The following is a 14,697-nucleotide window of genomic DNA, read 5'->3' as shown; positions in this document are numbered from 1 at the left end:
GCAGGGGAAGCTGTGGGGGAGGGCTGGAGTGACAGCAGCAGAAACTGCCGATTTTGCTGCAGCACACCATTGCATCGTTGCCAGTGGCACCACCTTTGCTCTTCCATTCTGAAGGATTGTAAACAATCCTAAAGGCTACCAGTAGCAAACCTACCAAGCATGAGGTTCCTGGTGAAATACAAAGGTGTAAGCCTGTAGCTGTGTAAGCCGCTGCATACGGAGCAGTCCCCACATGGTAGGGATGGTGGTGGTGTGTAATCTCCAAAACTTGTGCCATCTTTCAAGTTAATTAACTGATACAATTACAGGAATCTAATTAAATGTAACCAGATTTTGAAAAAGCCAAAGGAGTTGATTAGCATTCTGAATATTTCGTAGTTAATGCAGACCAGTTGTTCTTTCCGGATGAGGAAGCAAAGGTAAATAGACTGAACAGAATGTTCCACTCAGAATGTGAGATGTTGGGACAGACACTAATGCATTGCTTTGCCCTTGCATATATCTTATTTCCTCTCCTTTTGTTCTGATTTTGTTGCTCTGTGTGCTAGATCCTTTTTCTTTTGCTTGAGCCTCACAGGCTTCCTATGTGTTTACTTTAGCAGATTTGTCCTCTCTGATTCTGTATGTTACTCAGTTTCATCCCATTCAAACCCCCCATTCAAAATATTTTCCTTAAATGTGCAAAAATTATAAAAGCTTCCAAATTCACCTACAAAACCATTAAATAATAATTGGCGTTAGACACCTTATTTGTGTAAGTCATTGCTTACCTCTTCCCTAACCTTTCTTTCTATATATTTGTGTTCAATTCCTCGGTTTAAACAAATTAATTTATTTGATACCAATTAAAAAGTGGGGAGTAGAAAAAAATGTTGGGAGTGGATTCTTGTTTAAATCTTAGAAATCCTTTTTAAGCTGGCATGGCATCTTAGTCTAGCTGCTCCTCTGCTGCAAAACTGCTTCATCCTTCCTCAGAGCCTTCTCTGTGTTGCTGGCACAAGTAGTTGTTCAGCTGTGTGATGGTAATTTAGTTGGTAAATTGATCCAGAGGAAGGGCAGGTTGATGGCTTGCTTTAGTATGGATTTGTTTCCCAATTCAGCCCACTGCATTACTGTGTGTGTTCTGGCACAAGAGTGAAAATAAGGTGTAGTGGCTGAGAGAAAGGATACTAGGCTGCCCTTTGCAGCAGGAACAGCACAGATTTATGAAAATGGTGCTGTGCCCATGGACAGAGGAGATGCTTTGGCACTGCACATAATCCAGTTTAGCTGCGGGGTCCTGCTGCACCAGGTACTCCTCATGTTCCCTGTGCCCTGCCACTTCAGCCTAATGCTTTCCTTGCACTTGTTTAGTGATTCACCACCAGCTGTGGGATAAAGAGATGGACTAAGCTTACCTGTCTGTCTCTTTGAGCTAGCTCATCCAATGGAAACATTTTGGGGAAAACAATATTATTTGAAAGGAGCAAATAGTTAGGAGCACTAAGGCAGGAGAAGAATCAGTGTGGTTTTATCTGACAGAAGCTTGGAGTTTCACAGGGTTGGGTATAGCAATCTGCACTCTGAGACAGAAGGAGGTGGGGAGATAAAAGGCTTGCTGGAATTTCAGGTTGCCTTCAAGATGGAAGGCCCATGCCTTTGTTCTAGGAGCATCATTTAAACAAGTATTATTCAGGCTATTCAAGGGTCTGGGGAGGAGGGGGAAGCAATGACAGACAAGCCTTGAAAGAATCACAGGGATTTTGGAAGGAGGAAAGGGAAGGAGGGAATCCACATGACAGCAGACAAACAAATCTTTTTTAGTATTAATCAACATAAATAACTAACACTATGCCAAAGGTTAAAAAATAATGCCAGTTGCAGTAGGAGTTGTAGACGTTTTATAAACTGGAATTGCAAGAGACTTACTCCACTGTGTAATACAGCTAGTGGAATTCTAATCAACACTTGCTTCTTAAAATGTTAATAATAATAAATTGCTTTTGTGGGTTTTTACTCCAACAGCTCTGCTACAGAAAGAGATGAATGGTTAGAAGCTATCTCCAAGTCGATTGAAGAATATACAAAAAAGAGAATCACATTTAATCCAAGCAAAAGTCTTGAAGAGGTATATCCCACCATTATTGCTGGTTTGTTCTCTTTTTCAATATAAAGTTTCCTGACAGGTGCTTAGAGAAAAGAGAGGTATTCTGTGACAAATAATAAAGCAGGATGGTAAATAATGGAACAGATGGTAGAACAGAATATTTCATAGTGTTATCTACTTCATAAATTTAAAATTATTTTCTTCAAAAAAACCCAAATCAGTTTTCACAGTTCTCTGTAGCCTTGTGCGCAGAAAGATTAAATGAAAAGGTTTTAAAATAAAGCAGCTATTGATCCAAGTAGGCTGGTAAAGCTTGAAAGTCATTAAATGCATCTCTTTTGTCAGGCTTGCATTATAATGGTCGCGGATGAAATAGTAGATAACATTTAAGACCATGGCAGTTTATCAGAGAAGGCTTTCCAACACCATTAGCATTATCTTACAATCACTGATGAACATTAGTCTTATTTCTCCTCACTGAATGTAGTGCTACTGTGCCTGTGTTCTCTCAGGCAGATGCAGAGAAGCAGGAAGAAGACAGTCCTCTGGGATCAAAGGCTCCCATCTGGATCCCTGACACGAGAGCCACGATGTGCATGATCTGTACCAGTGAATTCACGCTGACATGGAGAAGGCACCACTGCAGGGCGTGCGGGAAGGTCGGCTGATCTTGTGGTTACCTTTTCAGTTGGTCATTCAGGTTCCTTGTGTGACATTCAGGTGGAGCCTTGTCAGAAACTACTCTTCTCAGAAACCCTGTACTATGACACAATTATGTGGGTTAGAACCAACATGTTGGGGCTGGTGGTTTGGGGACTGGAGTTTGGGCTTTTTGGACAGGTGTTATGACAGACCAGTATTCAAGCTTCAACATGCTACATGTTAGTTATTTTGCATTCTGGAGTTCTGTTTATGGTTATTTTGTAATTACATAATACCCACAAATGTTAGTTGAAATGAAGAAGTATCTTCCTCACTAATTTTCATAAGATAAATAATGATTTTTGATTTGAAGTTAGTACCAACCTTCTTTTATATCTACACTAATGAAAGCTATATCTAATAAACTTTATCTTTCTTCTTTTAATCCAGTGGGAATACAAAGTTAGAATGCAATGCAGTTGAGGCATCTGTATTGTAAAGAAGTCATCAAGCGAGCAATAGCTTTTTATCTGTTTCAAAAAATTTGATTGAAACAGTTCAGTAACACAGTAGGTTTGTTCTGTTTCTAATGGATCATTAAGTTGGCTTACTGACTCCTAATTCACGAATTTTTTTTTTTTTTAATATTTAAATTTTTATAATTTAGAGGAGGAAAGGACAGCACGTTGAGCATAAAGACATGGGAAAAAGCCAAGATCTTAAAACATCTGCACTGTAAAATAATGCCTATTTCAGGTTTTTATGGGCTTAAAAGTGCTGAAGTGAATGTCTTTGGGTATTTGGTGATTTACAGGTGCACATCATGTACAATAATGCTTTTATATGTTTCTGTCTTGTTTCCAGATTGTCTGTCAAGCTTGTTCATCAAACAAACATGGCTTAGACTATATGAAAAACCAGCCTGCTAGAGTATGTGATCATTGCTTCAGGGAGCTACAAAAGCAAGGTAAAGAAAGTCTTCACAAACTGTGTCTTACTTTTGTGGCCTTTATAACATGGTATATGTGTGTCTCATCTTTACTGCTGGGTTCGAGTGCTTAATTCTGCTTGTGCCTGAAAAATGATGGGTGCCTGAGATTCTAAGCCAAACAAGCTTCTGTGCAGCAAGTTAAGAAATGAATTTGCAATACATTGGCTCTTTCTTCCAGAAACATGTATGCCTTTACCCTATGGTGATGACATGTAGCTTATGTTGCTTTCCTTTTGAGGTGACAAGTGTTACATTGCTTTTCATTAATCACAGGGTACAAGTGTAGAGTCCTCACAGTTTATCCTGACCTCCCAGGGGTTCATGTATGCTTTTACACTCTGTAACTTGTTTGTCTGTAAACTAGAGACACAGGCCTTAATCTTTCTGAAGCTGAGTCTTTTCAGGTCTATAAACTGGCCTCAAGCCACTCTCAAGCCTCAGCTCATATGGAATTCAAGAATTTGGCATATTTGTACCTCAGTTCTGAAAGCAAGCTCCTAACCATTGCCTACTGAACACTGGCAATACGGAATTCAACATGAAACACCACAGCCAGAGCAATTTTCACTGGAACACTTTCAGAGAATGTGGTGCCTAGGGGATAGCAATGGCTGGATAGCCTAATGGTAATAACATTTGCTTAAAGACGAGATCCAGGGTGAGTGTCCTCATCCTGAGAAAACTCTAGTACATCTCTATGAAGAAGCTTCATATCATTCTGCAGAAACAAGTGTAAAATCAATGGAACAATGGAAGCACCTCCCAGTGAGGTGGGAATCCAGTCCCATCTCACAAGACTTGCTGTGAACTAAGTTGAAATACTCGAGTATAAAGTACCCAAATGAGCTGTAGACAGACTGAAAGAGCTTTCTGGTCCCCTTCCCTTGGCAAGGCTCCAGTGTGACACGAGCTCTCTGGGGTATCAGGAAATCTGTGGTGCCTGGTGAAATGATAAAGCTCTGGATCCCAGCAAGCTGGGGGTGACATTTCCAATGGGGGTGCAGAAAGCAGCATGGATAATCCAGGAAATGACAGTGGGAGCCTGGGGTGATGGGAAGGACAGTGTCTGAACCAGCTGCAGGTGTCTGTGCTGGGCACTAGAGGCTGCTGTGCTGCAGGCAATTGCAGCTGCCTGAAGCTGGGAGAAGGGCTGGGGAGCAGGTGCACCACAGCTGGCAATCACGTTGCTCTCCTGCTCTTCTCATTATCTCAGAGCATCACCGAGTTCAGGGCCAACTCTAGAAGCAGACTTTATGAAACCACTCATTCCAAGTGCAGCTGTAAAAAAAAGTGCTGCTAGAAAAAGGATTTTTGAAGAGGTGAAGTGTTGCATAAGTCTTCCAAGAGAGATGAGTAACTGCCTGTGGCAGTGGAGAAAGACAGCATATGCTGGGAGATGGGAATGTCCAGAAATGTGTGTGTGCTGGAAGAGGAACATCCCTCTTGAATAAGGTTGAGAAGTTAACAAATGTAGAAAATTGAAACGTAAAGTACAGAAAACATAGAGGACAGCTGTAAAAATTTGCTGTGATTTTTAAGACTTAATTTTCACCCTCTTTATGAGCAAAGGCAGTTCAACACCCAGAAATCAGACTTCGAAAACAAACAAGACCAATTGGTTTAGTTTTAAACTTCTTGTGGTTTTTTTAGTATGATTGTGATTTGGGGGGTTCTAACTCATGGTGTCGATGATAACACTGAAAAGTAAATTCAGTGCTGAATTTCACATGATTAGGTGTTACTATTGTAACCCTGTAATCTGAATAAAAATGCCAGCTGTTTTTAAGGAGAAATGTCCAAGAATGAATTGCCTGTGTTTAGTCATCTGTGACATGGAATCAATATATCCATCCTGTGCGTTTTAGATAACCAGTGCACTCCTAAGAACGGATCCCCAGTCAACCATAAATCTCCATCAAGTGCCTTGTCTACAGTATTGCAAAGTATTCCCTCTGGAAGAAAGCAGAAAAAAATTCCTGCAGCCCTCAAAGAAGTAAGTATTTTATTGGTCAAAAGTGGTACCTTATTGGTATTATATCATCAATATTAAGAGTGGGGGGAAAAAAAATCCTTATTTTAACTATCTTACCTAGAATCAAAAGTCAAAATGAGTCTCTGAGGTTTGGGCCTTAGTTTTAAATAGGCAGGGACATGAACAATGAAGCACTGTGTAAACTTCATAAACACCTGTGAGACTGTGATTCAGAGCTATAGTTAAAATTGTAATTTCTTTCTTGCTTCCCTGTGTTTCCCTGAATTGTGATTTATCACTGTACCAACAGTCAATGACAAGACTCCTACACCAGCTCAGCTCTTGGTTTATGATTAGGAAGAGTAGAGTAACCATACTTATTGTAGGTCTTGGGAATGGGAGGAAGTGATTTTTCAGCAGGTTTGCTGATGACACCAAGATGTGTGTTGCAGTCCACACACCGGAGAGAAGGGATGCCATCCAGAGGGACCTGGATAGGCATGAGAGATGGGTCTGTGTGAACCTCACAAAATTCAGCAAGTCCAAGCCAAAGGTCCTGCAGGGAAATCCCAAGAACAAATACAGGCTGAGTGGGGAATGGATTGATGCCAGCCCTGGGGAGAAAGAACTGGGGCTGTTTGTGGGTGAAAAGGTCAACATAAATTGGCAATCTGCCCTTGCATCCCAGAAAACCAACTGTGTCCTGGGCTGAATCCAAAGCAGCATGGCCAGCAGGGTGAAGGAGGAGATTCTCCCCCTCTGCTCTGCTCTGCTCTGCTCTGCTCTGCTCTGCTCTGCTCTGCTCTGGTGAGACCCCACCTGCAGTATAACTCTGGTGTCCCCAATGTAATAAGGACATGGACCTGCTGGAATAAGTCCAGAGGAGGGCTACTAAGTTGAAGGAGGGCTGAAGCACCTCTTCTAATAGAGCAGGCTGAGAGACTTGGGATTGTTCAGTCTGGAGAAGAGAAGGCTCCAGGGAGATTTTGGAGCAGCCTTCCAGCACTAGAAGAGGGGCCTGCAAGAAAGCTGGAGAGAGACTTTTTACAAGGGCATGTAGTGATAGGACAAGGGGGACCCTTTATAAGTTGAAGGAGGGTAGATTTAAATTAGATACCAGGAAGAAATTTTTTACTATAAGGGTGGTGAGGAACTGGAACATGTTACCCAAAAAGGGCTTGTGGACTCTCCATCCCTGGAAGTGTTCAAGACCAGACTAGAGGGGCTTTAAGCCATCTAAGCGCTAGGGGAAGGTGTCCCTGCCCATGACAGGGGAGTTGAAATGAGATGATCTTTAAGGTCTCTTCAAAGCCAAACCACTCTGATCCTATGATTCTTCTTATATAGGAATCTGTGTTCTCCAGCTATATGTTTTCCTCAGCATTTCAGCTCTCTCTTGTTGTGTTATATCCAACTTAAGTTCCATCCTCCATTTACTGGAAACCTCTCTTCCAGACCAGATAAATGGTAGCAGACAAAATAATTTTTCTTTCATCCATCTGCGTTAGTTAGCAACATTAACCTGAGATCAGGTAAGAATTTCAGTCTCTGACAGGCAGGGCTCTGGAAATCTGTTAAAAAAAAAAAAAGCTGTACTGTGAAATCTTATTAGGGTTTGTTGATTCTTTTTTTTTTCCTTTTCAGGTTTCAGCAAATACAGAAGACTCTACAATGAGTGGCTACCTACACAGATCTAAGGGCAGTAAGAAACCATGGAAACACCTGTGGTTTGTTATAAAAAATAAGGTGCTATACACATATGCTGCTAGTGAGGTAAGAGACCACATATTAGAAACTAAATATCCAGTGATAACACTGTCTTTGTAACAAAGTTGTTTATTTTTATGATCTAGAAAAAAAGCTATAAAATTAGATCACCTTACACTATTTGATCTGATTGTGATGCAGTATTTTGAAAAGGCCTAGTGAGCTTGATACCATAATTCATTGATATAGCTATGGTGTTTGATTCCAGGTCTAGCTTTGAGTACCTCTGCGTAGAACACCATTGCTCAGTTGTAGGTATTCTCTGAGTCAGCTGAATACATGGGGGATCTGTTTGCATGCATCACAGTCCTAGTGGCAAAGGCAACATTATAAAAGCATCTTGAACTATCTTGTTCTGCAGTTCCATAAGGTATTTTGAATGCTTGCAAAAGGAGTAAACTAAATCTTTTTACTTCTCCCGAAACTGTTGTCTTCAGCCTAGAGTTGTTATTTGATATAAAAGAAATGCATCTTATGTAATGGCATTTGCTTTTTTATTTAGAATGAGTAGTCCTATGCAGTGTGGAATAATCTCTAACACACATACATATATATATGTATATATGGTACATATATATGGTATCCCAACATGTGCTGAGGATGTATTTTATTGCATCTTAGAATGTTCTTAGAATGTTTTGTAACAGATACAGATGTATTGATCTTGGGCTTCAGGTTTTTGTATTGTTTGTTTTGGTTTACTACTAGCTTTCAAGAGCAAAATATCCAAAGCATCTATTTTAAGGTATTGCTATCCCTCACTTTCAAATTGTAAGGCCCAACCTCTCCTGGCCATGTAAAGAATTATCCTTCCTCACTCCACACCACCCCCACTCTAGTTATTTCCTGGTTTGTGCTCAGATTTGTTCCTGGGCTGTTCCTGCCAAGCTTTATTTTAGAACTTGGAATTATGTCTAAAACCTGTGATGTTGTTTCCACTACAGCATTGGCAATACTAAAAATAAAACCCAACCCAAGTAATTCTAAAAACAGTTTAAATAAGTATGTAGAAAACAATTACTTTTACATCAATTAGAAAATCATTTCAGAGCATTGTGTTTCTTCTGGCCTTTACAAAGGAAACTGGCAGAGGTAAAAAAAGAGCAAAGTCTGTGAGTCACCTTAAATTTTCTTTTGCTTTGTTCCTCTGAGATATCAACTTTACAGAGTAGCTCTCGGGGTCGGCTGCTTGTTCTCTGCCCCCGAGGTGAGTTGGGTGGTCCAGGGAACGACCCCAGGCTCTGAAGAATGAGACTGGACTCTCTGTTGTTCGGTCTTCAGGTTGTTTATTAAGTCTTATCTACAAAATTTTCTCCCTGGCAGACAGAGGTCTGACCAGCAAGGCAGCCACGACGCTATCCAACCGCCCCCAAGGCTGCTCCATCTCTTATACCACAAACTACGTATATCATATTTACCTTTACCTTCCAATACCTATCACCCATGTTGGACAGTGCACCTATATTCTAAACCAATCCCCAAGTGCTAACATCACAGCAGAAGATGAAGGCCAAGAAGAAGAAGGAGAAAGGCTGGACACACCCAGTTCCCTCCATCTTGCCTCCTGAACCCCCATACCAAAAAACCCAAAATCTTCTTTTCCAGCCCGTGATAATTTCACTATTATTCTACCTAAACTGTTGTGGCTTGCTGATCTTCATATAAGGTTGGTAATTTGCTCCATGGGTCATAATCAAAACCACAGGTGTCTTGGGCTCTGTGACAGGGTCTCTGAGACCCCTAGCAGGGGTCCTGGTGTCCTGGACAGCCAGAGGTGTGTCCTGGGTCCCGACAAGTAGCTTCAGTTTGCAGTTCACAATCACAAAATTAACTCTTTCCTATTTTCTTAAACTGAGGAATATCCATCCTTAGTTTTCATCTTGGTGAGCCATTGCAGGAGACATTATTTAGAGTGTCTAAAGGGAAGGTGCAGTGTTGCCTTTGCCACTTAAGCTACTTATATTTGTTCCAAATGATAGAAAGATCAATGGTAAAGAAATTGCCTATTAGTGGTATGAAGACCTGAGACAGTAAAACAGATTACTCAGCCTTACATGACTCTTTTCCAATATCAAGAAATGCAGCTGTCACAGGATACTTTTGTTTCACTGTAGAGGCAATTACCAAAGTCTTCACCTGATGTGTCAGTGTTTATGTAAATTTGGGGAGTTAGCTATTTTTTTTTCTTCTGTTCATAAGCATTGCAGGACCTTGCCTGCAATGCCTTCCGCTGTTTTGGAACTTGCACAGGATAAAAATACTCCCTTTTTCCTTTCCAAGAATGCTGTGTATTTTATTCATAAATAAAAAGACAAGAGTATTAAAAAAAAAGGTAACTGAGGTTAATGAGGAAGGGCTTTTCTAATCACCTATTATTGAACACTCAGCAACTTGTTTTCCTCTATCGTGTTAATTTCCAGCAAAAGAAAGTGAGGTAAGTTTAGCCATTTAAAGATTTGGATCTTGTGTTCAGTGCTTGGGAGCACAGGTTGCCTCCATAGCTCCTCCTTTTAGCACACTCAGTGCAGTTAATAGTGTCCCACTTCACTTTGAGCTTGCTGCAGAGAGCACTGGGCTTGATGGGCCTCTGATCTGTTGGTACAAAAAGTCCTTGCTGGGCAGAATGATGGACCATGCAGTGAAAGCCGAGGTAGATGCTATCAGGGAAATGAAAAGAGGGTCAGTGATGTTGAAGTCTGAGGTTTTATTTCCTGTCCGCTGACTCATGCCTGGAGAATATAAAGAGCAGAATTCTGTGCATGTATGTTTATAACAATTTGTTGTATTGTCTGCTGCAGTGGTATGGTGTGTGAAGTCTAAATGCATGCCTTACTATGTCTTACAAGCTCTAATTTTGTATTTTTTCCTTTTTTTTCCTGTTACATAGGATGTGGCAGCATTAGAGAGCCAGCCTTTACTTGGATTCACAGTCAGTGAAGTAAAAGGTGAAAACTCAGAGTCTAGAGTGTTCCATTTACTGCACAAAAACACTTTATTTTACATATTCAAGGCAGATGATCCCCATTCAGCTCAAAAGTAAGAAACTATTTGAATTCATTTCTGTTACATATTTCTAGAAAATTCAGAAGTGGTGAATGTTAATATTCACACATTTAGCATATGTATAAAAGATCCATATTACATCATAAGTAAATGAAAGTTTTAAATTATTTAAACGTAAGGTTCCAGTTTCATTAGGGGTTCTGAAATGAAGGAAGCAGACTCTCTTCTGCAAAAGACTGAATGTAGAATGAGAAAGTCAAAGATAAAATAAGAAATCTTTCTTTTTCCTCACCCATTCCTCTCTTACCCTGATCTACTCAAGTGAAGATTGAACGTTACCCTTGGATAAATCCAGAAAATGTTTTTAAGAATTAACTGATATGCTCCTTTTTTTAATCTCACCTGTTCATATTAGTTAATCAATATATGGCAATGAAAAATAAAGCAAACACTAAAATTTGGGGGCCAAGGTTTGAAGTGTGTGAGCTGATGCCCATGAGCACCTAGGCATGCACTCAGACCAAAAGCTTGCATTCAAAGAGCATTCACACAAGCTGTTTCATTTCAAGTCCTGTCTGGACTTGGAGTCATATTTATCAAGCTATGAATTGTGTTGGTTTCATGTAAAATAACCTGGACGCTTGGTCATTAATCAGTAGAAAACATTCATCACATGATTCATAAAGTAAACTAGAAACGAGCATAGAAGGAATACATGTTAAGCTCTCTTTCTTACATGCCTCTCTTATCTGACTGGTTTCATTGCCATTTCCCCTAATGAAGTTTACATTATTAAATAGATCTGATGCATTTAAAAGCCCATTATTAGTACTTAAACATTCAAATGGATGCAGGTTTGGTTTTCTGCAAATAGGAGCATTCTAAAAATAAAATATCCAATACCACAGGAAATTTTGAACAGCTGAGAAAGTGCTTAATGACATTTCTCTACAGAAGAAAATCTGGAAGTCTTTATTTGATTTTTGGGAGTATTTTGTGCAGATGTGCATAAATGTTTCTTTGTTAATTAAGATACTATCCTGTTGTTTCCCCTGTGTCCTCATTTGTACTATATAAAACAAACTAAAAAAACCCCAGGCATTCAATAGGTTTATTTTTCTACTGAGACAATGGTTTTTCTCATCAGAAGAAAGCTTGAAATTGGACATAGTGTATTTTACTGGGTTAGGAATAACATTAAGTAGTTTACATTTCAAGCTTTCTCCAAGTATTTAATATCCTTAGGAGATTTATGCTGAACCTTCAGAATAAATGCTGCTTTTACAGCCTTAAAAGGAAAAAACAAAAAGATGCTGTTGGCCTGTTTGCATCAGTGGACACTATTTTCTCCTGATAGGACCAAAGAAATACCTGATCTGTTGGTCTCAGTGCAATAATAAATTTTAACAGATGGTTACTTTTCAATGTGGTTTTAAATTCCAGTGCTATATTCAATGCTTAAGCTGTTTATGATTTTTTTTTGCATTTGTATTCTACTTTAGTTGTTTTTAATGTATACATGGCAATAGAAAATACTAAAAATATTACTAAAAAGTAAGGTAGATGTTTGAGCTGTGTGTGCAGACATGTGTGAGCATGTCATGATTAATATGTTCATGCCAAAAGCTTGAATTCAAAGAACACGCACACAGCTACAAAATTAAATGCTCAGGGCAAGGAAGAGCCAGCATCTGTGACTAATGTTTAGATATCCTGTGAATACCAAGACAGTTTGAATTTCTGTGATAAAGATAATTACAGTCTTTGTTTCATTCAGTTCTTGCAAGATTTCCACTCAGGAAAAAAATGCTCATTATGTGGGCCTCTTACCTTTACATACACACAGTTCAGCCCTCACTCAGAAAACATAATTATTTGTTCTGTAGCATTGGAGTGCTTCAGGAACATTAATTTTTGCATTCTTGAGGAGCTGAGGATGTTTATTACCCTCGTAACCAAGTAGGAAAAGAAACCACAGCTATAGGGAGTAAAAGTGTCTGAATATTAACTTTGAATTTCCAGTTTGAGAAACCTTGGATCAGCTGTTTGGGACTTCCCCCAGTGCCCTCTATGCCCTTCCCTGCCTTTTTATGTGCCTGTGACTTCCTCCCTCAGCCCCACCAGTCCTTGGCTTTTACCTGCTGCAGAAGCAGAGCCTGGGTTATGCAGATGCTGCCTCAGGTACAGCAGTGCCCTGATTCCTCCGAGATCATGTTTGCAGGGAAAAAGAGAAGGGAGTATTGGAGGTTTTTAAAGGTGTGCAGACCCTTGGCATAGCCTAATTTTAGAGCATTTGGTTTCCCAGCTTTACCGGTTCTTTGTGCATGTAACTTCAGTATGGGAGAGGCACAGAAAAAAGCTTCTATGGGATGGCCTTGTACCAGGCCATGGTTGGACTCACTGGATAGACTTTGGTATTTGCACTCACAGACCAGCTGGATGTATTATGTTCCTTCTTGTGTGAATCTGCAGCTAGTGTCAGCACTGAGATTTATTCTTTTATCAGCTACTTCCTAACAGTGTTTCATTTTCTAACAGGTGGATAGAAGCTTTTCAAGAAGGCACTGTATTATAGCAGTGTCAGCAAGTTTAAAGGAAAATATCTAAGGATGGTGATAAAACAGACTACAGCAACTGTTCAAAGAAACAGAATCCTGCCATCATAACCTATATAAAATTGTATATTTGTCAGGATGAGGAGTTGTTGCATTTTTAGTGTAAAATAATATTTTTCTAAAGAATTGTATGTATTTCTGTGTTGATACAAAATGTGTTATTTATTAAATTCCAGTGTTTACTTAAATGGGCAGAATTATTTGTGTATTGAAGTCCAAAGTGTCCTCAGAATGGCAGATTGTTGGTCAACAGGTTACAAACTTTATGCTTTATTAAAAAAAAAACCAAACCCACAAACCAGATTTGTTGCAGTTGTACATTTCCTCGTGATTTATGTATAGGTTCTTGAGTTGCTGATGTTCACGTTGCAATTTTGCAAGAACAGATTGGTATAGGAATTTCACAGATTTGGGATCTTTGTTGACTAGGTAAGCTCCTTTTTGAGAAGTTGTCTGATATTGATGCTCCTTTCCTTGAATGGCAGTTGAAATCTCGCATACCAGTACATTAAAAAAGTACAACAAATTCTGTGTCACAAAAACAAAATACGGTTAAATTATTAAAAAACAGAAAAGGGAAAAATATTTTAAAAAACAGTTTGCAACCACAGGGATAAGGCACTAGAGCTGTTACAGTACTACAGATGCCAAAGAGACTAAATGAGTTATCTTCCAGCAATTGCAAGATCAATTATCTTTTAAGTTTCCAGGAATTATTCAAACAGAGTAAAAATACATTTTTGATCATCAAAGACAAGATATCTTATTTGTTTCAAAACTTCATGTCGAATGAGTTCTGTACACAATATGAAACACTCTATTGTATAAACTATTGTTCAAAGAACAGTAAACAAATATGTGCACCCTCTTCTCTGAAAATTTTAAAACTATTGTATATTTAAATATTATGTTTAAACTGGAAATGCCACACGGAGACAACAGAGCTTTTTTAGTGCAGAAGGCATTGAAAATGCATACCATTCTTTGAAATACCTTTTGTTTACAATATGATTTGTTCTGTTTGACACTTTAAAACAGAATTCAGCTTTAGGTGTTTGGGTTTTGGGGTTTTTTCTTAAATAAAATCATCGGTATACCTCATTAGGAAATACTTACTGATGATTCTGGTGCATTTAGTCTATTTAACTTCTAAAAAATGTTAACACTGTAATAGCATAAATGGAACTAAAACTATGAAACCCACATGAAAGAAAGCCATTTTTATGTCAAATGCAATGCATATGTAGTCAGTTAATTTCACTATGAAACACTGGTTATAGTCCCCTGAATCAAGCTAGTTGTGGTAACAAAATTAAGAGCAATTAACTTTTAATTAATAGTTTGAATTCCACGTTAATAGCTATTCTGTGACCTCACAGCAGAAAGAAAAGAGATGTTAGAATAGTTAATATTCATCACAAAAAGGCCAAGAATGAAAATGCAAACCAAAATTCTCTTATTCCCTCAATATACCTCAAGGTCAGGTCCAAGATACTAACAGAGGTCTGAAGAAGCTTAATTTCCAAGAGCTTCTCCAAAGTTAGTAGTGGGCTTGGAAGTCGAATTCTTAATATTAACTATACAAGAAATTTCATTGATTTCCAGCGTTTCAGTAGAGTAC

The 14,697-nt window shown here is 39.0% G+C and overlaps 1 protein-coding gene across 1 annotated transcript in view; it reads left to right on the top strand.

Annotated features, from left to right (window-relative positions):
• The window catches only part of FGD6 (FYVE, RhoGEF and PH domain containing 6), a 62,617-nt gene extending 49,353 nt beyond the window's left edge, over window positions 1-13,264 (top strand). The window contains exons 15-21 of the mRNA XM_031057536.1: window positions 2,005-2,107; window positions 2,599-2,745; window positions 3,593-3,695; window positions 5,585-5,712; window positions 7,336-7,464; window positions 10,346-10,494; window positions 13,000-13,264. Of these exons, the coding sequence (XP_030913396.1) occupies window positions 2,005-2,107; window positions 2,599-2,745; window positions 3,593-3,695; window positions 5,585-5,712; window positions 7,336-7,464; window positions 10,346-10,494; window positions 13,000-13,036 (796 nt within the window). The 3' untranslated portion in view covers window positions 13,037-13,264. The remainder of the gene's footprint in view (window positions 1-2,004; window positions 2,108-2,598; window positions 2,746-3,592; window positions 3,696-5,584; window positions 5,713-7,335; window positions 7,465-10,345; window positions 10,495-12,999) is intronic.
• The last annotated feature ends 1,433 nt before the right edge of the window (window positions 13,265-14,697 follow it).

The sequence above is a fragment of the Geospiza fortis genome, unplaced genomic scaffold (assembly GCF_000277835.1).
Source record: "Geospiza fortis unplaced genomic scaffold, GeoFor_1.0 scaffold186, whole genome shotgun sequence".
NCBI lineage: Eukaryota > Metazoa > Chordata > Aves > Passeriformes > Thraupidae > Geospiza > Geospiza fortis.
This window is presented reverse-complemented; position numbering and strand designations above follow the sequence as displayed.